Source organism: Desmodus rotundus, chromosome 12, assembly GCF_022682495.2.
Source record: "Desmodus rotundus isolate HL8 chromosome 12, HLdesRot8A.1, whole genome shotgun sequence".
NCBI classification, from domain to species: domain Eukaryota; kingdom Metazoa; phylum Chordata; class Mammalia; order Chiroptera; family Phyllostomidae; genus Desmodus; species Desmodus rotundus.
Genome location: NC_071398.1, coordinates 49,559,909 through 49,587,718, shown reverse-complemented (window position 1 = coordinate 49,587,718; position 27,810 = coordinate 49,559,909). Strand labels below are relative to the sequence as shown.

At 57.9% G+C, this 27,810-nt stretch overlaps 2 protein-coding genes across 7 annotated transcripts; both read right to left on the bottom strand.

The window, feature by feature from the left end:
- Positions 1-5,562: 5,562 nt before the first annotated feature.
- Positions 5,563-24,888, bottom strand: SSC5D (scavenger receptor cysteine rich family member with 5 domains). 3 transcript variants are annotated; one of them, XM_045203905.2, is made up of 14 exons: positions 23,983-24,888; positions 23,451-23,477; positions 22,878-23,186; positions 22,623-22,742; positions 22,324-22,437; positions 21,737-22,045; positions 20,471-20,788; positions 20,068-20,244; positions 17,497-17,814; positions 15,472-16,020; positions 15,087-15,401; positions 14,763-14,930; positions 9,947-10,111; positions 5,563-7,384 (listed from the first exon to the last, which is right to left on the bottom strand). In XM_045203905.2, the coding sequence occupies exons 1-14, from the start codon at positions 24,005-24,007 to the stop codon at positions 5,715-5,717; spliced, it is 4,584 nt and encodes a 1,527-aa protein (XP_045059840.2). In that variant the 5' UTR covers positions 24,008-24,888; the 3' UTR covers positions 5,563-5,714. The 3 variants fall into 3 exon arrangements, with proteins under 3 accessions (XP_045059840.2, XP_053770866.1, XP_053770867.1); XM_053914891.1 differs by having other exon boundaries at positions 22,878-24,888; XM_053914892.1 differs by having other exon boundaries at positions 20,068-20,205; positions 22,878-24,888.
- A 63-nt stretch (positions 24,889-24,951) lies between these two features.
- Positions 24,952-27,466, bottom strand: NAT14 (N-acetyltransferase 14 (putative)). 4 transcript variants are annotated; one of them, XM_053915069.2, is made up of 3 exons: positions 27,293-27,466; positions 26,634-26,741; positions 24,952-25,990 (listed from the first exon to the last, which is right to left on the bottom strand). In XM_053915069.2, exons 2-3 carry the CDS (start codon positions 26,703-26,705, stop codon positions 25,442-25,444), a joined length of 621 nt encoding a protein of 206 aa, XP_053771044.1. In that variant the 5' UTR covers positions 26,706-26,741; positions 27,293-27,466; the 3' UTR covers positions 24,952-25,441. The 4 variants fall into 4 exon arrangements, with proteins under 4 accessions (XP_053771044.1, XP_053771042.1, XP_053771043.1 ...); XM_053915067.1 differs by lacking the exon at positions 27,293-27,466 and adding an exon at positions 27,126-27,234; XM_053915068.1 differs by lacking the exon at positions 27,293-27,466 and adding an exon at positions 26,965-27,231.
- Between the last annotated feature and the right edge of the window lie 344 nt (positions 27,467-27,810).

Below are 27,810 nucleotides of genomic sequence, written 5' to 3'. Positions count from 1 at the left end.
GGTCATTGGGGGGCACATTATGGGAGAGCATGATTAGGACCTCCTGCCGCCTTATCCATGAATCTGAAATAGCGCTAGCAATTAGGCCAAGAATGTGTCCCAAAAAAGCTGGAGGCGCCAGGAAAGGGTGGCGCTGGGGGAGAGTGAGTGGCGATAAGCAGAGGGCAGGGGGTGGCTGCAGACGGTGTTAATTGGTGACAGCAGCTGAAGATTAACTGAGAGGTGACAATGACCAGGATGAGCCCCCAGGGCAGGGGAGGACAGAAATTCCCAGGAAGGGCCTAGAGGGGCGGGGGCAATATTAATTAACTATTAATTGATACCTAATACTAGTTGTAATACTTAGTGCTAATGAAGCAGCTCCTCCTGAAGCAGCTTCCAGGCAGGCACATCTGCTTGGTCCCTCAGAGCCACTCATGTCACGGGTGGGCAGTGACAGCCCAGCGCAGCCCAGGTGCCAGTAGGTCAGGGCAGAGGTGGGGCTCGAACCCAGGCCGGCTCCTGTCCAGGGCTCAGCTCTTAAATGGCAGGGTCGTCCCCATTGTCATCAGCGGGTGAAGAGACCCTGTGTGGAGTGTGTGCACGGGTGGATGAGTGTGCGTCACCATGAGTGTCTTTGTGTGTGACAGCGAGTCTGCTGTAAGAGCATGAAAGTGAGTGTGCAAGCAGGAGTGTGCACGAGAATATAAGAGTATGAGTGAGTGTGTAGGTGTGAGCATGAGTGTGTAGGTACATGTGTGACTATGTGTAAATATGAGTACGAGAGTGTGAATGTGAAAGTGTGTGAGAGTGAGCATGCATGAGACAGTGAGTGTGCATTTGTGTGTAAGAATGTGAGTGTATAAGCACTGGATGGATGGAAGTGTGTGTGGGTATACAAGTACATGTGTGAGACTGTAGGTGAGGTGGTGTAAGTGTGCATCTGTGTGTTGGTGCAGTGGCCACACCTCCCTTGCAGGAGACTGGAGTGGGGGCACCCGAATGAAGACAGAAAGTGGGGGCTGCAAAAGCCCTCAGACCCACGGGAGGGCCATCCTCAAAAGGCAGGCGAAGGTGCACGCTGGTGAGGATGTGGACAAGGGGGACCCTCCATAGTGCTGGTGGAGTGGGGTAAAGGGGGCAGCCGTGGGGGGAGATGGCATGCAGTTCCTCCTCATGTTAGACAGAGATACCACGTGGCCCAGCAATTCCGCTCCCAGGCCTCTGCCCACAGAAATGAAAACATACATCCCTGTTAATGTAAAATGATCCAGAGCAACATTCTTCACAGTAGCCAACGACTGGAAACAACCCAGAGGTCCATCGACACATGAATGGATACATGAAATGTGGTCCATCCACACACAGTGAAATACTACTCACCCATAAAAAAGCCCTGATATGTGCTGAGTCATGGACAGACCTCGGAAACATCTTGAAGGGAAAGAAGTCATCACAGGACACAATCTGATGCAGGATTCTGTTTATATCAAAGGCTCAGAAAAGGCAAATCCATAGAGCTTAGTGACTGTCAGGGGTGGGGGTGCTGAGGAGAGATGGGGGTGACAGCTAACAGGTACAGGTTTTCTCTTTGGGGGGGGTGGTGATGGTGGAAAAGTTATAAAATTAGATTGTGGTATTGTACAATTCTCAGAATATATTAAAAACCACTGAATTAGACATGTAAAAAAGGGTGAATTTTATGACATGTAAATTTCACTTCTATGAGCCTGCTTAAAACAAACAAATAAACAGGCATTTCCAAGCTTCCCCTGTTGTTTTTTCCCCTCACTGAGCCTGTAATTGCCATTGAAAAGAAAAACCCACCCTGGCTGGTGTGGCTCAGTGGATTGAGCGCCAGCCTGCAAACCAAAGGGTCGCTGGTTCAATTCCCAGTCAGGGCACATGTCTGTGTTGTGGGCCAGGTCCCCAGTCGGGGGTGCGTGAGGGGTAACCACACATTGATGTTTTTCTCCCTCTATTTCTCCCTCCCTTTCTCCCTCCCTTCCCCTCTAAAAATAAATCAATAAAAGAAAAACCCTGCCCTCCTCCTAATAGCTCTGAATGCAGGACACATTCACCATAAACCCCAGGACCCATTCCTCCCCAGGGACCCCCAGCCCTCCTGGGGACCCCCACAGGGAACCTACTCTCCAAGACCCTAAAGCCAAAAAAATGATGTCACTCTGGGTGCAACCCCAGCTCTGGCCTGATTCCCAACACTCCTCCTTACACAGTACCCCTAAAATGCATCTGGGCTGGTGATTGCCAAGGCAGTGCTGGGATTCCCCCAGCTGCGGAACCCCACGCTTGCACACAGGACCAATTACTACATTCCTGGGTGTCCAGTGCCCAGTAAAAATGTGGGGTTTTTTTATTTTAAAGATTTCATTTATTTATTTTTAGAGAGAGGGGAAGGAAAGGAGAAAGAGAGGGAGAAAAACATCAATGTGTGGTTGCCTTTTACACACCCACAACTGGGGACCTGGCCCGCAACCCAGGCATGTGCCCTGACTGGGAATCGAACTGGCGACCCTTTGGTTCGCAGGCCAGCACTCAATCCACTGAGCCACACCAGCCAGGGAAGGGGATTTTTATTTTAACAAAGAATAATGGAAAAGAAGCTTTTTCCTTCTCCCCTCTCTGTCTCTACCCCATCCCTGTCTCTGTCTGTCTTTCTATTTGTTGTTGAGTGTCGCTCTCTCTGGCAGACCCTCAAGAGGGTGGGGGATGGAGGCACCTGCCTGAGGGCAGAAGGAAGGGGGGGAACTGGGACTTTGTGGGAGCCCAGGCTCCCGGCATCCAGAGCACACTCCATTGTCCCAGTCACCTCACTTACACAAAGTCAAAAATCCAGAAGACATCAGGGCTGTGACCACAGAGCAGAGCGTGGAACCTGCAGCGGCACCCCACCACAGCCTGCCTGCGGGACAACGTTTCCCGGAGACCCTGGAGCACCGCCGGCCTCTGTAAACGCCGTCCGGTCTGGCAGCTTCCTTGTGTTCAGTGTTGGCACACAGGAATGACAGGGACGTCAGCGGCAGCCCCCGAAATGCCCACCCAGGCTGTTCACATGCAGAGCCTGATTTGGGGGGGGGGGGCTCGGGGGGCACCCGAAATTCTGCTTTTTGGACTAGCTCCGGTCCCCGGCTTGCAGTGTAGGTGCAGGGAGCTGGGAGGACTTGTTTCTGGAGCACCGAGGCTACACCCTAGCTGAACCTCCAGAAACACGGACCAGGGGCCGCTCGATTCTTTGGAGTTTTCTACGGGGACAGTCATATCGCCTGTGGAAGGCGACACGTCTAGGCCATCCTTTCCACCCTGTTTCTGAGGAAGGGACTGCCCTCTGCTCTGACTTTGCTGAGAGAGAGTGTGTGCATGCACGGTTGTCAACCGGGAATGTGGTTCCTGCCTCACCGAGCTCGCTAGGCCTCTACAGGTACTGTTGCGAGCTGGCGGGAACAGCACCCAGCTCAGCTGTCCCGTGGGAGGTGTCTGGCACCAGGGCCAGCAGTAGGTGGGGGCTGGCCACCCGTCCTGGCCTTCTGCCCAGGGGCCAGATGTTTGGGCTTAGCTGCCTGTCCAAACAGGGATAGAGTGACCAGATAATTAAGCACCCGCTTCTTCAGGGCTGGCAGGGGGTGCAGGGACCTTGGGCCAGAGTGCCCTATGCCCCCCCCCAACCCTAGCTTGTGGAAAGGGGCTAGGAGAGTGACCGCTCACCTGGGTCCCCCAGGGTGACCCCGAGCCAAGGTTCACCTGCTCTGCTGTGTAAAGCAGACCTTTTGCTTCCCGGCCAGGTGCCATCCTCCGAGCCCCGAGGACCCAGGAGGGCAAGGGTAATGCAGGCGGAGGCTGTCCCCTCAGCCCTCCTGGGTCAGCAGTTATTTCAGTCTCGGGGCTTAATGAGGCCGAGGGAACAGCAATCCTCTGCGTGCTCCTACGCCTGTTGGCGGGGCCGACGGTCCATCTATCAGGACCCCCGGTCATTATCCTCCCCCCCAGCAAGTAACTGGACCCTGCTGGCCTTTGCAGGACTGCGGGGGCGCCAGCAACCTGACCTTCTGAGACCTGTGAGCCAGGCTCAGGCTGGAGACTGCAGAAAGAGGGAACAGATTCCTGCCGGAGGCCGTGGGAGCCAGCAGCAGAGTGAGGGGACTCCCTAAGCAGTCCCTGAGGTCCACAGAGGGGAAGGGGCCCACCCAGAGATGGGCCGTCATGGAACTCCATCCCTGGGACCCCAGGCCAAGGTCAAAGGCGGGAATCTGCATGTGTTATTCTGGAGCAGAGTTCCTGCTCTGCTGTGTGGCCTGAGGCAATGAGCTGGCCCTGTTTCCTTCTGAAGTGAGGACCAAGTCCCTGCTTCCACCGAAGGGCTGTGGGGGGGACAAGAGGTTTTAAGGGCCCACAGTGCATCAGGCACAGAGAGGCACAGCCAGGCGTGGTCTCAGTCACTCTGGTTCCCTGAGCACACACCACATGCTGAGCCCTGTCCTGCCCTGCACCCACTCATCCAACCTACCCCATCACCTCAGGAGGCTGGGACTAGTACAGGGAGAAAAAAAAAAAAGCAAGCAAGAAAAGAAACCAGAGAAAGTGAAGGAGCTGCCAGAGTCTCACAGCCAGGACATGGCCTTGAACCCAGGAGAACTGGACTTGGGCATCAACTATCTGACGAGTGAGGGCCCTGGGTCAGATCGGCCGGGGTCCCGACGTTCCTGGAGCGACCTGAGCTGAGAGGTGGAGATGACATGCTAACACCCTCCCACGGTGGGCATGCTGTGTGAGCCAGCACTCTGCCAGGCGCTCTCACACGCATGCGCGCACTGACTCACTAGCGCCTCATCCCAGTACACCCAAGGTTATCGCCCTTTGCAGTCAGGAAACTCAGACCAACAAGTTAAGTGACGGCTCAGGTTCACACCCATGAGGACTCTTAACTCAGGCCCTCTGGCTTCACACCTCTCTGCTGAGCTGAGCTGCGGGAACAGGCTCCTCCTCAGCAGGTGTTTGTGGAGATAAGATGACCTCACACGTGCAAAACCCTGAAAACAGAGCTGGACCTATGGGAAGTGTCCAAGGAAGGTTCGGCACTGTTGTTATTCTTATGCACTCAGGCATTTGACAGATCCCCCGGGCGTCCCTGCTGGGTGAGGCTCTCACCTTGTTTCCATCTGAGGACCAGACAAAGATTCCTGCCCTCCTGGGGCTTCCTCATCGCCATCATCACCACCATCTTGCCCTTGTCCATCGGCATCACTGTTCCCACCACGGCCAGCCATCACCACCACGATCACCGTCATCACTGTCATCGCCACCCTCATCGCTAATCACCACCGCTACCGTCATCATCCTCATCACCGTCCTCATCACTAATCACCATCACTGCCATCATTGTCACCATCCGTCACTGCCACCATCATCACCACCACCACCTTCATCACCATCCTCTGCACCAGCATCATCACCACCATTCCTTCCACCCCGATCATCATCATCATCACCACCATTCTCACAGCCATCATCCTCACCACCAGAACCACCCTTGCCCCCAACCTTGCGCAGTATCTGTGGTATTTGCAAACAGATCAGTCTCGGGCTTCCATTTCTCCAGGATTCTTCAAGTCCCCCAGACATGTCATCCTCCTCTTGTTTTTAATTTGATACTTTGGTTTTCCTTTTTTTTTTTTTTTGGTTGTGAAGTGTCTTAAGCCCCCCTCCAGTCCCAGAGAGGGTCACACATCCCCCCTCAGAGGCCTCTCTTCTTCCTCCTCCGGGGTGGTGGCGGCTGGTGCAGGTGTGCTGGGGGGCCAGGCCACCTCTGCCAGTCTCTTCACCACCTCACTCAGCTGCCCCAGGCCCTGGGCAGCCTCCACCAGCTGCGTCTGCCACAGTCCCAGGGCTTGGCGCTCCTGCTGGTCCCGCTCCAGGGCCTGGGTCAGCCTCTGCAGCTGGCTACCCACATCCCTCACAGCAGCCACCAGCTCTACCAGGGCAGGTGGCTCACAAGCCATGACCCTTACGGGTGGCACTGGGGCCACGCAAGGGCCAGCGGGACCTGGGCTCTGACCAGGCATTGGCCCAAGGCTGAGACTGTCAGGAGGTGGCTGATCTAAGGGATGGGCCGTGGGGGGCAGGTGGAGATCGGGGGTCTCTGTGGGGTCGGAGGCTGAGTGTGGGGTCTGAGGTGGTGGAGAGGTTAGCTGGGGGCTGTGGCTTCTGGGTGGGTTGAAGTCCTCCGTGGATGGTGTGTCCATGGCTGGGGCTGGAGAAGGCCTGGACGGGTTGGACTCCGCGGCTGGAGAGGACTCTAGGCTCGACATAGGGGATGTGGAGGGGTGGGGGGCGCCCATGAAGGTTGGGTGGGGGGTCCCCATGAAAGTCAACTGGGGGTGCAGGCTGGGCTTGCCTGTTGGTGCTGGAGCGGGAAAGGGAAGTTCTGTTTCCAAGGAAGTTAGGAGGGCCTTAGTAGTGATCACAGGAGTTGAGGTGGGGTCAGGAGTCAAGGCCGGGTGAGTAGCAGTGGTAGAGTGAGGGGTCGTGGTGGGGTAAGGGGTCGTGGTGGGGTGAGGGGTCGTGACAGGGTAAGGGATTGTGATGGGCTTAGGGGTTGTTGTGAATTGAGCAGTTGTGGTGGGGTGAGGGGTGGTGGTGGGGTGAAGGGTTGTGGTGAGGTGAGGGGTCGTGGTAGTGTTGAGGGTCATGGTGGGGTGAGAGGTTGTGCTGGAGGGAGGAGTGGTGGTGGGGGGAGGGATCATGGCGGCAGAAGGGGTCGTGGATGGGTGAGAAGCTGTAGCTGGGTGAGGGGTTGTGGTGGGGTGAGGGGTCGTGGTGGGGTGAGGGGTCGTGGTGGGGTGAGGGGTAGTGGTAGTGTTGAGGGTTATGGTGGGGTGAGAGGTCGTGCTGGAGGGAGGAGTGGTGGTGGGCAGATGGCTTGTGGAGGGGTCTGGGTATCTGGAAGGTTCTGGGACCGTGCTGGGGTATGGAGTTGTGCCCCAGCCTGGGGCTGTGTTAGATTCTCGGGTGAACTCTGAGGTAGGGGAAAGATGAGTCACAACCGCAGGTGCAGAGGGGTCAGAGGTCAGTTCTTTGGGCAAGGTGGGCAGTGGGGTGGGTGAAAGCTCAGGGGTCAGTGCTGGAACCACGGTGACATCAAGGGTGGACAAAGTAAGGCCAGGTGTTGTCCAGGTGAGGTCAGAGTTCTTCCAGGAGGCCGGGTCTGGGCTGGGTGGCAAAGTGTCTGGAGGGTGAGAGGTCACCCCCGTGGAAGGTGAAGCTGCGTCGGGGATAAGCTGTGGCGCCGAGTGGGTGGTCAGTGGTGGGCCCGGGGAAGGGGTGGAGGGCACCGTCCGGGCCACTGTGGGCTGCAGCAGTCGGCGATCGGACCATGGTTTCCTCCCAGAACCTGGAGGGAAGATGGACCACTGAGGTCAGTCTGCCCCGCCCACCCTGCCTGGAATGGACCAGCCAATAGGTAGATGCAGGGCCTTGTGATGTCATCAGTTGCCAGCAGACTTCACCCCGCCCCTTTGCCCCTTCATGTCCCTGCCTCCTCCGATGTCTCCAGGCGCCACCTGGAGGGCCCCCACTGCGGGAGGATGCTGGGATGCATGGTGGGGGGCCTCAGATTTGGAGTGGTAATGGAAGCCGGAGGGGGCAGAAATGAGGGGAGGATGCAGGATGGTGGGTAGGGGATAACGAGGTGTGGAAGCGTTGGAGGAGATGCGGGAATTTGGGAGAGTTTGGGAATGTGGAGGGGTGGAGGGCAACAGAGTGGGGGAGGGCAGAGAGGGATAAAGTCCAGATAAAGGGGGAGGGGTGGGAGAGAAGCCGGAAGGGATGGTGCAGGAGGGTTCAGAAAGGTCATCTCAGTAATCAAGATCAATATTTTTATGTCGTATTTTAAAACAATCAAAATGAATGCCAAAGCCACGGTGAACAAAAAGTTAAAATTTCAACCCAAGACAGACCCGAGATAAGGGGGAGTCTGGTGAGGTGGGTCGGATCCTGCCCATTATTTAAAATTTTGATATTTCGTTCACTGTGGTTTATCTTTGCCTGAATTTTTACTTTTAAAACTATTGCATTAAGATCTTATTTTCCTTGCCCTGACTGGTGTGGCTCAATGGGATGGGTATTGTCCTGCAGACCTGGCACATTCCTGGGTTGCGGGCTTGGGAGCCCGAGAGGCAACCAATTGATGTTTCTCTTACACATTGATGTTTCTCTCCCTCTCCTTCTCCCTCCCTTCACCTCTCTAAAAATAAGTAAGTAACTAAAATCTTTTTTAAAAAAGAAGATTTTATTTATCTTGCTCACTGAGGGTTTGGGCGCCCCCTAAACTATGGGCCCAGATGAGAAGCCCCTTCTTCCAGGTCAGCACGAATTTTAACCCTTTTCACAGATGAGGAAAATCAGGCCAAGAAGGTAGGTTAACTTGCCTGAAGTCACACACACACACACACACACACCCCACAAAGGTCAAGAGATGAACCCAGGTGCTTTGTACCCAGAGTCTAGGCCCTTAAGTATCACTCTCTCAGTGACAGGAGTGTCTGTGCTGTCCTGGGTGGTCACATGGGGTTACTGAGCACTTAAAATGTGCCTAGTTCCACTAAGAAACTGTTTCCTTTTTGGCATTTTTAGAAGTCCTCACCCGAGGGTATGTTTATTGATTTTAGAGAGAGAGGAAGGGAGTGAGAGAGAGAGAGAGAGAGAGAGAGAAACATCAACGTGAAAGAGAAACATCAATCAGTTGCCTCCTGTACATGTCCCAGTCAGGAATTGACCCTGCAACCCAGGCATGTGCCCTGAGCAGGGATCGAACCTGCAACCTTTCAACTTATAAGACGATGCCCCAACCAACAAAGCTACGCCAGCCAGGGCCTTCTGTTTTACTTTTATATTTCTCCTCTTTCTCTGCAATCTTCATCCCCCTCACCTTCTCCCCTCAGTACCTCCTGGAATGTACTGGACATATGTCCTTAGACACACGTGTGTCCTTACACAATACGGAAAGCACGTGTGTGTTTACACGAGCATATGTGTGTGGGTACTTTTGTGCTTGTGCACTTGCAAATCCCCTGCTGTGAGAAACCTCATTCTTCCCTCAATATTATTGTGTTAATACCTGTCCACGGTGCTGTGTGTGTGGCTAGTCACTGTATGAGCTGTCGCACAGAGTTCCATCGCCTTTCTCCTAGCCTCTCCCCTACCGCTGGGCACTCAGCGGGCCCCCGGCTCCCGGATGCCACCATATGCCGAAGAACCTGCTCGTGTCTGTCCCCTTGAGCCTGTGCAAGAATTTTTCTGGAACAGCGGGATTGCTGAGTCGCAATTCACAATCATCTTTAACTTCACTAAATACTGCTGGGTTGGGTTTTATCGAACAGGTGTACCCCGCGGGGATGTCCGCCTCCCCACGTCCTCACCTACACGTGGTATTATTGATTATTTTTTCCCCTGCTTGTCATTGTTTTGAGCCTTCTGACTCTTCCTGAGTGTGAGCATTTCTAAATGTCCCCGCTGGCCATTTGGGCTTCCGCTTCCAGGAATAACCTGCTTGTTGCTTTTGCCCGCTTTCTTTTAGGGTTTCCTACCATTTTCGCATTGATTTGTCCGCGTGCCTTGCAGAGTGCAGGTTAGGGTTCTGAACCTCGGCACTGTTGACATTTGAGACTGGATGATTCTTTGCTCAGTGGGGGGCCATCCTGTGATTATAGGTTGTGTAACAACATCCGTGGCCTCCCCCCTCCCAGTTGTGACATTCTGAACCATTTTCAGAGATCACCAGTTGCCCCGAGTTGAGGGCCATGGCTGTAGATAGTAACCCCTTATATATATTAGGGTACATTTCTGTTGGGTCTTTCTGGGGTAAGAGTTGGGTCACCACTGGGGAATTTGGAGTCCATCTCTCTACCCCACCACACAAACATCCTCGTACCTTTGCCCCAGCCGTGTGCCTCACCTGCATCTCCACGGACCCTTGGAGCTGGCGAGGAACGGCCTGGGCTCCTGGTGATGCCAGTGGTAAGAGTGGGTCCAGATATGCCTGTACTGCGGGTCCCCTTGGCTAAGGCCCTTCCTGAAGGTGTGTCCCGTGTCCGGTAAGGCTGGTAACCATTCTTACCACCTGGAGAGATACAGGAGAACTGAGTGCCCCTTGCCCTTTTTAAAAAAGACTTTATTTATTTTCAGAGAGAGGGGAAGGGAGGGAGAAAGAGAGGGAGAGAAACAACAATGTGTGGTTGCCTCTTGCGCGGCCCCTACTGGGGACCTGGCCCACAACCCAGGCCCGTGCCCTGACTGGGAATTGAACCGTCAACCCTTTGGTGCTCCCAAGTGGGTGCAGATTCTCTTGCCCACCTTTAGCCCACATCCTTGGCGCTGTCAGACACTGTAATTTAGCAGTCTCATGGGGAGAGGGTGGGCGGAGGTGCCACAGTTTCTCTACGGACTACCAGAATGAAGCCCACAGAGGGCAAGGAGTTTTCCCAAGGTCACACAGCTAAGGGGCAGCATCAGGCTTCAGACCCAGGCAGCTGGACCTGGTTATACCTGGGGACCTCGCACCCTCTGGGTGCAGACCTCCCGAGCCTCACCCCACTCCTTCCCCGGTGAGCTTTCGCTCACCCTCCATGCTGTCGCGCCCTGCACTATCGCCCCTGCTTCCTCAGAACTAATTGCACCACGTGCTCCTTCCCCGCCTCTGTCATCCTTTGCTGTCCTGACCTCTCCATACCTCGATTTCCTTACCTGTAAAATGGGGCTAAGGACAGTACTTGTATCATAAATTTCCACGGAGAGCAAGTGAATTAAGCCACTTAGACGACACTTAGCACATGGAGAGTGCGCAATGAACATTAGCTACTGCTACCATTATTATCCTCCGACCTCTAAATGTCATCTTGCACGTAACCTTGGACGTCCTCCCCTTGGAATGACCTCATGCGGCCATAACAAAACAGTGACATCCCGAGTCCATGAGTCACCCCACCTTCCCAGCTGAGCGTGGGAGCAGCATTAGACACGGCTCTCTCTTTCTGCCTGGCCTCATCCATTCCCACAGCTTCAAATCCCATCCTGCCAATTTACGTCTGCTGCCCGGACGCCCCTGGGCTCCAGGACTGCGTATCTAATGTCTCCATCTGGGTGTGCCGCACGCATCGCCCTCGCACCTGTTCACACTCCCGCTCGGGAGCCTGTGTGCCCCCTGCAGTGCTCCCCATCAATAGAAAGCGGGTCCCCATCTTCTACCTCCTTCTCCTCACTCCATCACCAGACACCATCAGCCCCACGCCCAGAGCACGTGCGCTTCTCTCTGTCTCCTCTGCCACCCCGGTCGAGGCCACTGTCACCTTTCCAAAGGCCTCCTGATCTCCCTGCATGCATTCCTCATATGTCATCCTGAGTCACTGCTTTGCAAATGCACGTGTGGTCATGGGCCTCCCAGCCTACAATGCACCTCTGAGGCCTGTCAGTGCACATACAATGAATGACACCCAGTCTCTGGCTCCACTCCGGCCACGCTGGTCTCCCACGGCCCCCTCTCAGTGCTTTGCACATGGTGTTCCCTCTGTATGGAATGCTCTCCCACCGGATATCTGTGTGGCTTCCTCCGTCTCTTCCTGGACGTGGTCACTTAAGTGGCACTCCCTTAGTGAGTCGTCTCTTGACCACCCGATTTTAAATTTCAACCAGTCTCCCTTGCCCTGCTTGCCCCCGCTGTGTTGCCAGGGGTGAGTACCCATGCCTGCCATGCCGCAGACGCTTGACCCACATGAATCAGGGTCTGCGTCTCCAAATTCCACTGTGCAGGGAGCTTCAAGAAATGTTGCTTCGAGGAAAATGGGAAGTGACAATCAGGACTTCACAAGCCTCCAGCTTCATCTCCTGTATGCCCTGTCTAGACTTGTCCCGCGGTCTCTCATTCATTCAACAAATATGTAAAAAGTCTCTGCCGAGTCCCTACGACGTAGATCCTGTGGTAGAATAATGTTCCCCAAAGACGTCCGTGCCCTAATCCCCAGAACCTGGGAGTATGTGACCTTAAGGGACACAAGGGACTTTGCAGATGTGACTAAAGGGGCCGATCTCGAGATGAAGAGATTGTACTGGACTAAACCAAGTGAGCCCAATCCAATCACCCACATCCTTGACATTGGAGAACTTTTCCCAGCTGCAGTGACAGAGAAAGATGTGAGGGCAGAGAAGGGGCAGACACATGGGAATTGCAGGCTTTGACGACAGAGGAAGGGGCCATGAACCAAGAAACCAGGTGGCCTCTAGAAGCGGGAGAAGATAAGGGAGCTGATTCTCTCCTGGAGCCTCCCAAAGGAATGCAGCCCTGGGAGGCCTCTGTGGGACCTCTGACCTACAGAACTGCAATGTCAGTTAGTGTCGTCTTAGGCCGCGAAATGTGCAGTGGTGTGTCATGACAGCAGTAGAAACTGACACAGTTGAACGCACGATAGAGCTAACAGTCTAGGAGATTTGACCTCGTCCTGGACTGGCAGTGCCATTGTCTAAGCTGCAGCCTTTGCTGCCCTGAGGATGCCCTCCCTTCCTGGTGTCGCTGGTGCAGATCATGCCACCTCCTCCGAGAGGTTTTTCCCAGTTGCTCAGCTAAAACAATCCCTCCCTCCCTGGGATCCTGCAGCTGTTGTTCATTGTCGGTAAATAACTGTAACAACGGCTTGTGGTTTTCGACAATTTCACACACATTTTGCTCACTGGCTCGGGACCCGAGGTCACCCAGCTAGCTCTGATCCCAGTGGGGTCACCACTGAACACCGGGGAGCTGGACTCCAGAACTCACGGCTGTCATTACTCCAGTAATTCGGTAATCTTTGCCAATCCGATGAGCAAAACGTCTGTGAAACCATTTAAAATGATCTCAAGTGTGGCTCCATAACAGCAGGACCTCTGACACCCAGTTGTTGGAACAGGTGTGCCCAGCACAGAGCAAGTGAGCTCTCCTTGACTCTGGACAGGAGCCCTGGAGCTGTTTTTGTTTTCCAGAGGAAGAAGCTGAGACTCAAAGAGGCAGAGTCATATTTTTCAAGGTCACCTTGCTAGTGAGGACAGGAATTCCTGTCTCTGGTTTCTCGCACTTACTCCTCCCGCCCCTCCCTCCAAGTCTTCCCATCACCGAGGTTGTGTATGTGACTCTCCTGAGATTTCCCTTGCACTGTGTGTAGTTCTGCACGGATCTCGGCTCACGCACTGCCTTCTCGAGCCCACCAGGAAGAGACCCCAAGGGCGGGATACAGCCTCCTCCTTAGCTGGCCCCGCTGCCCGCACCCGGCATCTGACCGTCTTCCGCCACGAGGGGGCGCTACGGAATAGGAAGGCGGCTAACAAAGGCTCTGGAATCCTGGCTACACTGCACAAAGGAGCATCACCTCTAGAAACTGGGCAGATTAAGCCCTAACTCACAACTTGGGCACCCCCAAATCACGGAGCCCCTGACCCGCCCCACAGAATCTGCAGCCGTGAGACTGACAGCCACTCTCTGGGACCACTACACCCCTCACCCAGCTTTTATGGCCGCGGGCAGGCGTGGACCTGCCGGCCAATCAGAGGTGCAGCACGCCAATGACTTAACAAGACCGGAGACTGATTGATGCCTGCTCCACACATCCCTCCATCCTCCGCCCCGCCCCTCTTGCACAGGGCAGCGTTGTGCGTGTGCGTCGTGAGTTCGTGGAAGAGGCGGGAAAGGGAACGAGAGGAGTGGTCGTCCTGAGGGGACCCGAAGGGGCGAGTCTCTCGGGAGAGAACGTGAGGAGGGGCACATGGCGGGTGATGGGGCAGAGCCAGGGAATTGTGGGGGTAGGGAGCGGAGTGCAGGAGATGCACGAAGAAATGCAGAGGCTGCGAGGGGCACAGTTGGTGCAAAGGACTAGAAGGGGCAGAAATGGCGACTCCTGGGAGCCTGAGGGAACCAGGGAAGAAGCCACGTGTGAGGAACACGGAGTGAGAGAGTAAGGAGGTGACAGGGCAAAATAGGCTTGAGGTCTGGGGAAGGGCGGCAAAGAGAGGGGGAGAGGGCTGAGAGTGAGAGGGAGGAGGGTGGGAACCTGATGAGGGAGTATTAGAGGGGACGCCTGCTGGGAAATGTAAACGGATGGTGAAAACCGGAAACGGAAGTAACAGCCATGAAACCGAGCATGGAGCCGGGCTGCAACACGGATCTCGCGCATGCGCACACGCAGGAACAGGAGGAAGAGCAGAGAAATTAGAAGATTCGCGGGTGGCGACCACAGTGCAGCAACAGAGATGGAAGGTGGCAGAGTAACATAGGCCCCAAGGCAGAGAGGGACTCTGCTGGCGAGAGGGAGGAGTCAGGCGGGGGTCAGAGCCCTCCACCCAGGTGTCCCCAACCCACCTCTGAGTCACAGTTCAACCCAGACCAGTGCCTCCCCGTCCAGAAGGAGGGAGCCCGGTGGGGATGACGACGTGGCAACAGGGCAGCGCTGGCTGTGGGAGGCTGGCTCTGGGTATCACAGCAGGACCCCAGAGGCCCCAGTAGGTTAGTGGGAGGACGCGGGCTCTGGCTGAGCTCCGCCAGATCTGCTCTCAGAGACACACGGGGTCTCCTCTTCTAGGCACTGGAGGAATGTCCTGGTTGAGCCCCAGGAGGAAAGGGTTTGAGGTTCCTGGAGCCCAGGAAACATGCCTGTGGTCTCTGAGACCCAGACCCACCCATTTAGGAGGGCCTTTCTGGAAACCCTGGAGCCAGCGTGCTTGGAGGCCCTGCCCCACCTGGCCATGCTCCTCACCTGGGCGGGGAGGGCGTCTCGTTGCTGGGGAGGGGGCCCTGGGGCTCCAGGTGCTGCCCCAGGAGACAATGTGTCCAGGTGCCCCTGCAGCAGTGGTTCCCTGGGTCAGCTCCTCTCCTGAGGTGGGGTCCCAGGTCCAGGGGGGATAGTCCTCCTCATCGGCATGGCCTTGGGGGACAGTGGAAGAGATTTGAGCCCTGTTCAGCCTTGGAGGCCCCTGGTGCTGCTCCAAACTCCCCTTCCAGAATCTCCTGGAGAGTCTCTGAGCTCCCCAACCCCCTTGACACCCAGACGCTGCCCCCCACACCCCACTGTTCCCAGTACCAGTGCAGGTCAGCCCCACGTCCTCCTCATGGTCACAGTTGTGCTGTCCCCATGCCCCAGCAGGGCAGTCACTCAGCGAGGTCTCGGTGCCTTTGCAGTGCATGTCATCTAGCCAGATGGGCCCTGTCCCAGGGCCGTAGTGGGTTTTGCCCACACGGGGCCGGACACGTCCACAACCCAGCTCCAAGCAGGCCACAGCACTGTCCCGCAGGTCCCAGTTGTCATCGCATACTGTCCCCCAGCGCCCAGCATGCCACACCTCAAGCCGGCCAGCACACCGGTTGGGCCCATCAGCCAGACGAACTCGGAAGGGGCCTGCAGTGGAAGGCCCCAGGTCAGGAGAGGTCCCCTTAGGTCAGCCTCGCCCCTTGTGCCCTCCACTCACCTGACCCCCCAGGGGTGCCCCCACTTGGGGAGGGGACTGGGTCTTTGGATGACTCTGGAGAACCTTCTGCTGGGATCTCGGCTGATGACTCTGCAGAGGATGGAGGGATTCGCCTGATGGTGGTGGCCTCAGAGGTCATCTCTCGGGGATCTTGAGTGGTTGTCATTGTTACAGTGGTAGAGGGAGTCCAGGGGGTTGGTGCTGTGGTGGTGTGTGAGGTCAGACGGTGGCGGGCCTCAGTGGTTAGGACTGCAGTGGTCCGGGAGGTCAGTTCTGGGGGACCCTGGGTGCCTGGGACCCTGGAGTGTTTAGCGGTTGGCATCACAGGGGCCTGAGTGGTCGGCCTCTTTGCATGCTTGGTCACCCACTTCTTAGTGCTCTTGGGCATCTTTCCGGGGGCCTTGGTGGTTTTCTCAGGAACACTGAAGGTCAGCCTTGCAGAGGGCTTGGTGGCCAGCTCCCCAGGGAGCCAGGCATCTGGGTCTCTACCCAGGCCAGGGAACCAGCTCCAGCTAAAGGGGTCTGAGATGGAGTCCACGCCGGCAGTCCCTGGGAGGTAGGAACAGGAGACAGACTTTGGTAGACTCCCGAGTGCCAAGGTCGTCCATCCATGCCTCTTTCTCTCATCTTCCTCTCCCCAGTCAGTCACCAAGCTCTGTTCATTCATTCATTCATTCATTCATTCTTGTCACAAATATTCAGCACCTGCTATGAGTCAGGCACTGTGGCTGACTGTGGGCACACTGGCCAGGCAAACCCAGCGCTGTCCCCAGTCTCCTGGGCACTCTCAATCATGATGTGACTGACACCCCTCACCTTTGACACCCTCGCCCTTCCTTTCATCTCCTTCTTCTTATACCTCCTATGGGTCTCCCCTCCACCCCGTCCAGCTCTCACCAACCGGGAGAGTGGGACCAGGTCTGACAGGTGACCGCACAGCCTAAAATCTTTCTGTGGCTCCATGGCCCTCAGGAGGAAGGGGAGAGGGCTCGGCTCAAGGCACAATGGGTGACGTCATCATTCCAGCTGCCTCTTACCCCACGTCTTTCTGATTAGCACTCTGCAGAGTAAAGGGTTAACTTTGCCCAAAGAAAGGTCTGGCCTTGGCCCCTGGCTTCTGGGGGTGACCTGAAGTCCTTGGAATGTCCTGCCTGATAAGAGTGTCTCCTCTGTCAGTGTATTTGTCTGACTGAGCTCCCATAAAAATTCTGACACCAAGGCGGTGGGGGAGCTTCCCTGGACGGCATGTGTATTGTCCGACCCTTTGGGAAAGGATGGCAGAAAGCTGCACCCCGAGTCTCCTGGACCCCGCCCCACCACCACCTCCCTCAGTGGATGCTAACCTGTGTCCTGTTGCCGCAATTGACCATAACCCTGAGTGTGACAGTGATTCTGATTTCTGGGAGTCCTTCCAGAAAATTATGGAAGCTGCAGACAGTCTTACGGACCTACAAAATTCTAACATATCCCACAGGTTTGCATGATTTGTCCGTGCCTCTTTTCCCTCGTGAGGTGTGAGCTTCTCAAAGGCCAGGCTGTGGTCACTGCATGTGGAGAACCCAGCTCAGTGTCTGGTACTCGGGAAATGATGGCAAGTAAATGGCAAATGGGAGGCCCGAGTTTACTGAAGTGGACCTTCACCCTGGCTTCTCTCCATGTCCCAGTGCCCCTACATCCCCTTCCTTTCATCTTGGGGAGGACAAGGCTGCCCTCTGTGCAGGAGACTTCCCTGATTCTTGGGGGACGAGGAGGAAGAATCTCTGCTCTGCCACTTAGTTGCTGTGTGACCTTGGGCAAGTTACTCAACCTCTCTGTGCCTCAGGGTCTGCAATTGCAAAATGGATATATCATCCACTAGCCTGGACTTATTGTGAGGTGTGAGTACAGTCACACATGTGTGAAAACACCCAGCCCAGGGCAGGGGCTTAGGAGGCAGGTGCTCAGTCGACATTAGTACGGATGTTAGTTCCTGTTCCCTCCTCCAGGAAGCCCTCCCGGAGCCAGCAGATGGCGGGGACTCCTCACCAGTGCAGGTGACACCAACATCTTCATTGTGGGCGCAGTTGTGCTTCCCCCAGGGAGTGGCAGGGCAGTCAAAGAGTGACACCTCCATGCCTGCACAGCCCACATCATCCAGCCAGATGGGGCCAGCGCCCCAGCCGAAGCGGCCCGCAGCAGGGTCTGGCTGCCGAGCTTCCCCGCAGCCCAGCTCTCGGCAGACCACAGCCGAGTCCCGCAGGTCCCAGCTGTCGTCACACACCGTCCCCCAGCGCCCAGCATGCCACACCTCCAGCCGGCCTGAGCATCTGCTGGGTCCAGCCACCAGCCGCAGTTGTGGGGACCCTGGGGTGGAAGAGACCCGAAGAATTAGAGTTAGGGATGCCATCCACTCTGTGAATCCTCTCCACCTCCCCTCTGTCCAAACTTCCTTCCTGGCAGCAAGCATTTCCTGAGGCCTGTGTTATATACTTGTCGACATCAGGCACAGGAATAAAGAGCTGGGCACAGCCTGGTGGTTCCTTGGAAAGCTGGACCTAGAATTGCCATGTAATCCAGAAGCTCCACTCCTAGGAACCTACCCTAAAACAGGGTGAAAATGGGTTTTTAAATAGACACTGGCAGGCAAAGGTTCATAGCAGCACTATTCGCAAAGCTGAAGGATGGAAACATCCTAAAATTCCATCGGCGGATAAATGGACACACAAAACGTGGGCCGTTGTAGTGGAATATTATGCAGCCGTGAAAATGGAAGGAAATTCTAACATCTGCAAAACATGGATGTGCCTTGAGCTTATTTTACTAAATGATACAAGCCAGATACAAAAGAACAAATACTGTATGGTTCCACTTAAATGAAGCCTCTAGTGTCCTCAAATTCATAAAGACAGCAAGTATATCAGTGGAGGCTGGGAAATGAGGAGTTAGTATTTAGTGGGTCTGGGATTTCTGGAGATAGTGGTGGTGATGGCTGCACAACATTCTGAATGTACTTAATACTGCTGAACTGTACACTTAAAAATGGTTAAAATGGCCCTGACTGGTGCGGCTCAGTGGATTGAGTGCCGGCCTGCAAACCAAAGGGTTACAGGTTTGATTCCCAGTCAGGGCACATGCCTGGATTGTGCGCCAAGTCCCCAGTAGGGGGAGCTCAAGAAGCAACCACACATTGGTGTTTCTCTTTCTCTCTCCCTTCCACTCTAAAAAGTAAACATCTTTAAAGAAAACTATTAAAACAGTCAATTTTGTGTTGTGTATATTTTACTACAATAAAAAATAATAATAAAAGGCCCTGGTCAGGTGGCTCAGTTAGTTGCAGCATCGTCCTCTACACCAAAGTGTTGCGGGTTCAATCCCCAGTCAGGGCACATGCCTGAGTTAGGGGTTCAATCCCCATTTGGGGTGCATACGGGAGGCCACTGATTGATGTTTCTCTCACATTGATGTTTCTCTCTCCTCTCTCCCTTCCTTTCTCCCTAAAGTCAATAAATATATCCTCGGATGAAAATTTAAAAAAAAATAAATAACATGGGCTCTGGAACAAACAGCTTGCTTGAGTCCTGGCTTTCCCACATTTCAGCTGTGGCCTCACTGTGATGTGCAGACCACAGTATCCATGGTGTAGGTAGTGGGTTGTTACCTGTTACCTGCTGAAGATGCGTAGAGTGCTTGCAACAGCACTGGTCACATGTGAGCCAGTGAATGCTGAGTAGTTGTTGCTATTATTACTCAGAAACAGAGGCCTGGCCCTGGCTGGGTAGCTCAGTTGGTTAGAGCACTGTCCTGATAGACTAAGGTTGTGGGTTCAATTCCTGGTCAGGGCACGTAAAGGAAGCAACCAACAAATGCGTTAAAAAAGAAAAGAAAAAGAAGCCTTCACTAACAGTGAACTAGTCCCCACTTCCTTCAGCCTTGAAGAGAGAGCTGTGTTACTCATGCTTGTTTATTTTCTGAATTTCTGAGGCCTTGACATCTCCAGGCCTTGCTCCCTTGGGTAGCTAACTCCTAGAGATAGGAAACAGCTGGATCCCACCGTTTGTATGCAAACCCACCAATCTGGAGCCCGCACCCTCCGCCTCCTTCATGGGGCCCACAACCTTCATCCCCCAGGGCAGATACCACACACCAGGCAGCGGCCTGTTTCTCCCCCAGGAACCAGTCAAGGGTCCTGCCCACTGGCCCACCTCCCTCTGCCTCCTGGCAGCCCTTGTGCGTCCCCGTGTGGCCATGCATGGCATGGCACTTCCCCTCCTCTTGGGAACTGAGACCACGACCTCTGTCTGCAATGACAGACTTCTCTGGTCTTTTGGCCTCACCATCCCTGAGTAATAATAAAGCCTAGATTTCAGAACAACAGCCGTGGATGACTGGTCCTTTCAGTATTTGCGAGAGAAGAAGGCAGTCTTCAGAAAGGGCCATGCATTCAAGACATTGAAGCGAGCGAGGCCTCTGGGCACCAGTCCCAAGCCCTGCGCCCTGTGCACGCGCCCCTCTTTTTGTCCCTGTGACAGTCTCTGAGCAGAGAGGAAGGGCACCGGAGCTGAACGGAGGAGCAAACAGAAGCTAAGACCCTGTTTTTGGGGGAGAGATCGGACTCACCAGCTTCCGGCCCAGGCTCCCAAGGGGCAGCCGGGGAGGCAGGTGGAGGTGAAATGCCCGCTGTCCTGGAGGCCGGGTGCGCAGTGGGCGGCGGAGGCCAGGATGTTGCCTCCCTGGACACGGAGCTGTTGCTGCCCACTGCGGGGACCGTGGGAGGGCCATAGGCGAGAGGCATGCCTGGGGCAGGGGCCAGGGAGTGGGGGGTCATCACCTACCCTGCACCCTCCTCCCCAGGCACTGACGCAGGGTGAGGTTTCTCAGGTAAGCTGGGGCCCCTGGGCAGTCTGAGCAGAAGAAGTGGGGGCACGGGGTATGGAAGGAAAACACACAAGCCCTCCAACTTCCTGTTCTCCACTTGGGACTCTGCCACACCCGCCTGCCGGCTTCTCCCAAAGTCCCTCACCGTCACACACGGCCCCAGCATCCTCCCGGTGATGACAGTCGTGCTGGCCCCAGGGCCTGGATGGGCAGAACCGCAGGGCCGTCTCGTTTCCTCGACAACGAAGATCATCCAGGAGGATGGGTCCGGCCCCCTCCCCAAAGAAGGCCCCTCCGGGCGCGGCCAGGGCGGCCCCGCAGCCCAGCTCGAGGCAGGCCACGGTGGCGTCCCGCAGGTCCCAGGCGTCGTCACACACCGACCCCCAGCGCCCGCCGTGCCACACCTCCAGACGGCCAGCACACCCGTGGGGGCCATCAGCCAGGCGCAGCCGGGGGGCAGGGCCTGGATGTTGGGGGAGAGAGAACGAAGAGACAGACCGTGATGCTTCCTGCCCAGGAGGAGGCTGGAGGTGAGGGAAAGGCTCCACCATGGAAAAGCCACTCACTAAGACTCCATGTCTGGTCTACACCCCACTTCTCCCCCGGCCCCTGGCTGTCCAGGGCAACACGGCCTGACTGCCCCAACCCTACCATGTCCTGGCCTCCTGGCAGTGACACCTGAGGCACCATCCTTCTCTGAGGGGACCGTCCTGGGCACTGTCCGGCACATCTGTCCAGATGCTGGGGCCCCACCCCCGAGATGTGAGGCACACCCACACCTGGGACAACGGTGTCTGCAGACTTTGCCAGCGTCCCCTGAGGAGTGGGGGAGGGGAAACTGTGGGACCCCCCCCCTCCCCCGCCCCCATGGAGAACTGCCTGTCCAGACGGTAACATGTTGTGGGTTCTAGGGAGCATTTGAGTTGGGTCTTCCTGGGTCAGAGCTGGGATGCCACGGAGAGGGGGGGGCATGTGGAGTCCATCGCTACCAGCCAGCATGGGGGAAGTCACCCCCAGTCAGTGATCTGGGCGAAGAACAGGCCAGAGAGAAGGCAGAAACTCTTGCCCTACGTCTCCTGTTCTGTCTGCTCACAAATGACAGCAGCGTCCAAAGAGGGTTGCTGAGAATTAAGGGTGTTAAGGCACCAAGCTCCCGGGGTTCACTTCTCCTCGAGAACAATGTAACCATTTCCAAAGCCTCGACTTACCTCCCGTGAACGGGCACCACATGCTTCCCACCCAGCAGCACATGGAGGGACCCCCTCACTCTCCCTGGCCCCCAGCTCTGGGCCCCACCCTGTCTTGCTGGCCTCTACTGCACCACATGCTGAACTGCAGCTTGGGTCGGGGGTGGGACGCCACAGACCTGGCCCTGTGGCGGGACAGGCCCAGGCTCGGGCGCAGGACGCACCTGTGCAGACCAGCCCTGCATCCTCGCTGTGGTCGCAGTTGCTCCGACCCCAGGGGCTCCGGGGACAGTCCCGCAGGGCCTGCTCGCTGCCTCCACACCCCACGTCATCCATCCACACGGGTCCTGAGCCCTGGCCGAATCGGGCCCCTCCGGGGGCGGCCAGCGCCCCCCCGCAGCCCAGCTCCCGGCAGGCCACTGAGGCGTCTCGAAGGTCCCATCCGTCGTCACACACCGTCCCCCAGCGCCCTGAGTGCCACACCTCCAGGCGGCCCGCGCACCCATGGGGGCCCGCGGCCAGGCGCAGGCTCTCTGGGAAGACAGAGATGGACAGCGGATTCAAATGTCCCTCACAGTGGCCCACCAGGCCGTTCGGGGGAGACCGAGGGCCTGAGTGGGTCAGGGTGCCTGGGTGCTGGGAGCAGACACCTGGGTTCCCTGACCGGGTGGCGGTTGAGGTGGGGGGGGACCTGGCCTGATGCTGAATCCTCAGGGCTGCGGGTTAACAGGAGGACACCCCAGGGGCCCGGATTGGTCCAGACTGGGCTGGGCCTCCCCTCCCCCCATCCAGATCTGCAGAGGGGACTTACCCTGGCGGGGGGCTCCGGCTGTCAGCGAGGGGGCCCTGGTGGACTTGGCCTGCTTGGGCGGCCGGGGGCTCTTCTTCCGGGAGCTGCTCTGGGGGGTCCCAGCTGGGTGGGGGGCTGGGAGAGGAGACAGCAGGAGGGAGGTTGGGAGCCACTCATCCCTGCTGCTGCCTGGGGGGCTGTGATGGGGACTTTTGGGGTTGGGGAGGAGATAGGCATCTGTCTGTCCCCTGGGCCATCAGATAGGAAGGCCTCATTCCCCCAAGGCTGAGCAAGAGGGGGATGTGGGCAGGTGGGCTCACCGTGAGTCATGGGGGGCTCCTCAGAGCTGGGGCTCAGCTCCCCAGACAACCCTGGCCAGGGGTCCCCATCCAGGAGTGAGGGTAAGCCCGCCACGTCCCCTGAGTTGGCCACACGCTGACCTGTGGAGAGCAGGGAAGCCATGGAGAGGCGGGCCCTGAGAGAGGCTGGGCGGGACCCCTGGGCCGTGGTGAGTCAGGGTCCTGGAGGGAGACCCTCGGCCCCTCTGAGTGACGGGGCTGACTCGGGGTCCTCACCTGCACAGACGACACCCGCGTCCTCCTCGTGGGAGCAGACGTGGGCCTTCCACCCGCGGTGGGGGCACAGCCGCAGCTGTCCTTCGCTGCCCCGGCAGGCAAGCTCACTCAGCCACACGGGCCCCGTGCCCTCCCCAAAGAAGGCGCCTCTAGGGGCGGCCAGCGCCCCCCCACAGCCCAGGTCCCGGCAGGCCACCGCGGCATCTCTTAGGTCCCATCCATCGTCGCACACGGTCCCCCAGCGCCCGCTGTGCCTCACCTCCAGGCGGCCCGCACACCCATGGGGGCCGTCGGCCAGACGCAGCCGCTCTGAGGGGACAGAGGGAAGACCGTGACATCCCAGACTCCAGGGGCCAGGAACTATCTTACAAGGTAGGGACCACAACTCCTGGGTGCCCAGCAGAGTCCCTGTTGTGAGTGGCTGGCAGCCGCCCAGGGAGCTCTGAGGGGAAAGGTGCCCTGAGGTCACAGCCAGATCAGGGGCGGCCAGGGTCCCAGGGGAGGGCAAGGCCAGGAATGGGATGGGCTTGGGGCTGGGCGAGGCCAGCCGGGAAAGTGTTTGGGGCCACTTACCAACGGCCTGGATCCCCATCAGAGCGGCTGGAAGGGGGGTCGGAGGGGTGGGACACAGTGAGGGCAGGCTCAGGGGTCCTCTCTCCAGCACAGACCTCTAGTCTTAGAACACCCTGACACCCACCCGGCCACACACACACAAACCCTCGCACCTCTGAGCCAGCAAACCCCCACTGGCAGAGGAAGAAGACATTGGGCCCAGAAGGAGGGGACCCAGATGCCACAGGTCAGGGCTGGGGACCAGGCCCTTGTGCTCCCCAGAGACCTGCCTGGCTGAAGGTCAAATGGTGGGTAAAGACCCACAAGGGTCAGGGCTGGTGGGGGTGGACAGGCAGGTCCCCGGGGCTCCTCAGACAGTGGGGCTGGGCGTGAAGAAGGCTGTGTCCCTGGGGAAGTCGGGCAGGGAGGGCAGACATCCTGCATCCCCAAGCACCAGGAATGGACCCCGGAAGTCTGAATTCCTCAAGTGCATGAGCTCAGGGGTCAGGGGGTGGGGCTCAAGTCCCAGATTCTGGAAGAAGGGGCCACTCACCGAGGAGGCAGGCCAAGACCCTCATGTTTGCGGAGTCCGGGGCAGGGGTGGGGTGGGAGGGGATGGGAGCAGCAGAGGGGAGGAGGCAGCGGTCACCGGAGGGAGGGAGGGGGGACGCGCCCGCTGAGGCGCCCTGGACCCGGGAGGAGCAGGCAGGAGCTGGACGCTTTGCCAGGAGCCAGGGAGGCTGCCGAGGAGGCAGCAGGGGACAGGAGGGGGGGCGGGGAGGGGGCTGGCCAGTGGCTGAGGCCTGGGGAGGAGGGGGGTTGCGGGCAGGAGGGAGGGTGTCCAACTGCAAACACCCACACAGAGCCAGCCAGGCTCGCAGGGCCGGCGCGATGCTTAGCGGACGGCAGGCTGCGGGGAAGGGACGGATGGGGTGCACGTGGAGGCGGTATGGGCAGGGTGCCCACCCCTCTGCCTGCTCTCCTGTCCAGCCAGGAAATCTGTGTGCTGGGACCAGGGCAGAGAGACTGGAGCCTGGATTCCTGGGAGTCACTGGGCTTGGGGATCACGGTTCAGCAGCAAGAGGGCTTCCAGCCAGACACCAGGAAGAACTTCCTGGATTGGGAAAGGAGAGAGAGAAACCCTTCTCTCCATTCCCCCAGCTGGAATTGGATGCAAGGTCCCCCATCTCAGGGAGAAGTAGCTGAACTTGTATGTCCCCTCAGGGAACTGGGGTGGGGGATGGACAGAGCCAAGGTCGAGGCCAGGGCGGGAGGTGACTGCACACTACTCAAGCACACACACTCTGCACCCAGCAGCTGGGAGGCGGAAAACTTCAGTAATGGGGAGCATGAGTCAGAGGGCTGGCTGGGAGCAGGGCTGCCGTTAGCTCATCATCCCCCCTTCACCCGGGCCAGCACCCCCACCAACAATTAATGTCAACTGCGGAAAGGAGGAGCCAGACGGAAGGGGAGGTTCGCAGACGGACTGGAAAAGGCATCAGAGAGAGGGAGCCAGGCGCTGAGCAGTTTCAGGCTTTATTAACAATCGGGTGTAAAAAACCAGACGGGTCTGGCCGCCCCTCTCGGCCTCCACCTTCCCCCAAGGAAGGGCTGCCTGGCGGCCCTTGTGCTCCCCCCCTCCTGGCCTGGGCTCTTCGGGGGACAAACCTCTCCCGCAGAGGCTCTGCTCATCTCTCTGGCTCCAGACCCATCCCCTTCAAGTACACGCATCAAACCCCACCCCACTCACAGGGGCCTTGTCCCCACTTGAAAAAGACAGACCGGAGAGATTTCTCAGTGCAGACAGAACGTGAGGCAAGGGGTTGGACAGGCTGACCTCTCGGAGAAGTTCACACATTACGGACGGACCTGAGACTGCATTCGGGTCTCTTGCCCTCTGCAGGCCTCAGTTTCTTGGCCCTAGGTGGGCTGGGGATTTGCACAGGGAAGACATGAATGTGCCTGCTGCATACAGTAGGTGCTCACGCACACAGTAGGTGCTCAGCTCAGAGTCACAGGTCCTTGCTGAACTCCCTCACCAGCGTATAGCCCATGCAGCCCCAGCTCCCTTCAGCCTGGTAGCCACAGCCCTCCAACATCCCGGCCACACCCCAAGCTGCCACAGCCACAGGGACCACGAGGCGGGCTCGGGGCTCCCCTGCACCCCCTGCCCAGGCGCGTACCCGGGCCTCCGCGAAGGCCAGCAGCCGCCTGCCCACGCCCTGGCGACGATGCCAGCGGGAGACAGAGAAGCGGGTGACCCGGGCCCCGTCCCCAGCGTTGGAGCCCAGAGCCAGGGCCAGGACCCCACACACATCACCTGAGCTGCACACTGCCACCCAGGGCCCTCCCAGGCCACCTGGAGGAGGCAGTGAGCCCCACCGGGCCCGAAGGCCCAGCTTCATGGCTGCCACAGCCAGGAACACAGGCAGGAGAAGGGCCAGGGCAAAGGAGGCCAGGACAAAGCGCAAGCCACTGCTGGCCGCTGCCAGGAGGAGCAGGGCGGGTGGCCGTGTCAAGGCGTGGAGGGCCACTCGGTTTTCCGTGTCCTGCACACCAGCCTGTGGGTAGGAGAGGTAGTCAGAGCCGGGGACCTGGGCCTCCATCATGCTAGGGCCCCCGTGGGCACCAGGGACTAGGAGAGGAGCCTGACCCTGTCCAGGAGGGATCCAGGGTGGGGGTTCCCAAAGGAGAAAGGAAGGCAGTGTGATGGGACTGTGGCAGAGGGACGGGCAGAGCGAGGACCGCGGCTGCCCTAGACGCCAGTGCACGCCACATCTGCACTCTGAGTGAGGAAGGGAGGGAGTGACTTAGGAGCTCTGGGGTCACCCAATTCAGGAGGACAGGAGGGAGGCACCAGGGAAGGCTGAGGCTAGCCCAGGATGGGAGACTGCCCCCAGGCCAGAAAATGGGCATGCTCTGGGCAGCAAGAGAGGAGCCTGGAGCAGGGGAACTTGGGTAGAGAGCCGAGGCCCCTGGGGCTTGAAGAGTGTGGGGTAGGTGGTGGCATCCCCCACAGCCCTTCCTGACCCCGAGGGAAGGAAGAAGACACCGGAGAGAGAAGGGGCCAGGCCAGAAGTGGCTTAGAACAGAAGCTGCTTCTCCAAGGCTCTGGGCTGGCTCTGCCTCCAGCGGGGGCTGAAGCCACTCACTCTGCTGCCCCGCCCCCAGGCTCACTGGTGCCCACCCCCGCACAGCCCTCACCTTCAGCATCTCCAGCACCAGGGGCTTCTCATCTTCCCTCATCTCCCGCACCGACAGGTGGCTGGGGGCCATGGCAGCCCCGGCGCCCCTAAGGGAGCAGGCGTGCACCTGGTGAAAACAAGCAGGTCAGCATCAGGAACGCACCTGGGGTCCCCAAGAGCCCCATGGGTGGAGACCAGCAGTAGCATGTCCCAAATAGAGCACCGAGGAAGCTCAGGGCCTCCCAAGGGAGAGCCGAGGCAGGACAGGCTGCCTCCTCCACCCGGGAAGCTTCCTAACGTCTCCCGGGATCTTGCCCCCCACCCCCAACCCGTGGTGTTCAGCGATCTACCCCTAAAAGCCGTGTGGACGCCAACACCTGGCAACACGGGGCTCCTTCCCAGGCTCCGGGGCTGCCCTGAGGATAGGGAACATCCCCCGCAACGGCCAGGGGATGGACCGCGCTTCCCGCGCCCCAGCGCCCGTCTCCTACAGTCGCCGCAGGACAAAGACCTGCAAGCACCCCTGCGAGTCGCTCTGCTCCTTTGACAAGGTGTGTGTGTGCTGGGGAGGGGAGTGCAGGGTCGGGAAGGGGTCGCCGACGGAAATGACGTCAGACTCGCGCGCGTTGGGGGCGGGGCGGTACCTATACTAGGCCTTAGCAACTGTTGCCAAGCTACCTGACGGGGGTGGGCTGTGGTGGAGCTACGGCAGGACTCGGAGACCCTGCGGGGATGGAGTAGGGGGTGAAGGAACGATGGAGAAAGGGAACCCGTAGGACAGCGGGGCAGATGCCCGCGGGGTGGGGTCCTCACCGGCCGGAGGAGGGGGCGGGCACGCTAGCTTCCCGACGTTCATGGGTTGCTAAGCAACCTGGGCGTGGAGGTAAGGGCGAAGACGAGGGAAGACACGAGCTAATCATTCTCTTTGGCGCCGGTCTGTAGCCGGACTGCGTCACCATCCGGAGCCCAAAGGCCTCCCAAACTCGCCCACCCTAGGGACTTCTGCCCCGACCCACCCGTGCTCAGTGACCTTCGGGACAAGCATTCTTCCCATGCACTTTTCAGATGAGGGGACGTGTGAGGTGACTTACGGCTACCAAGCGGCAGACTAGCTAGCATTCTAGATTCCACCGCCTCCCCGTTGCAGTGACTAGTGCATCCCCTTTTTTAAGGGTAAACAGAGCCCCACATAGAAG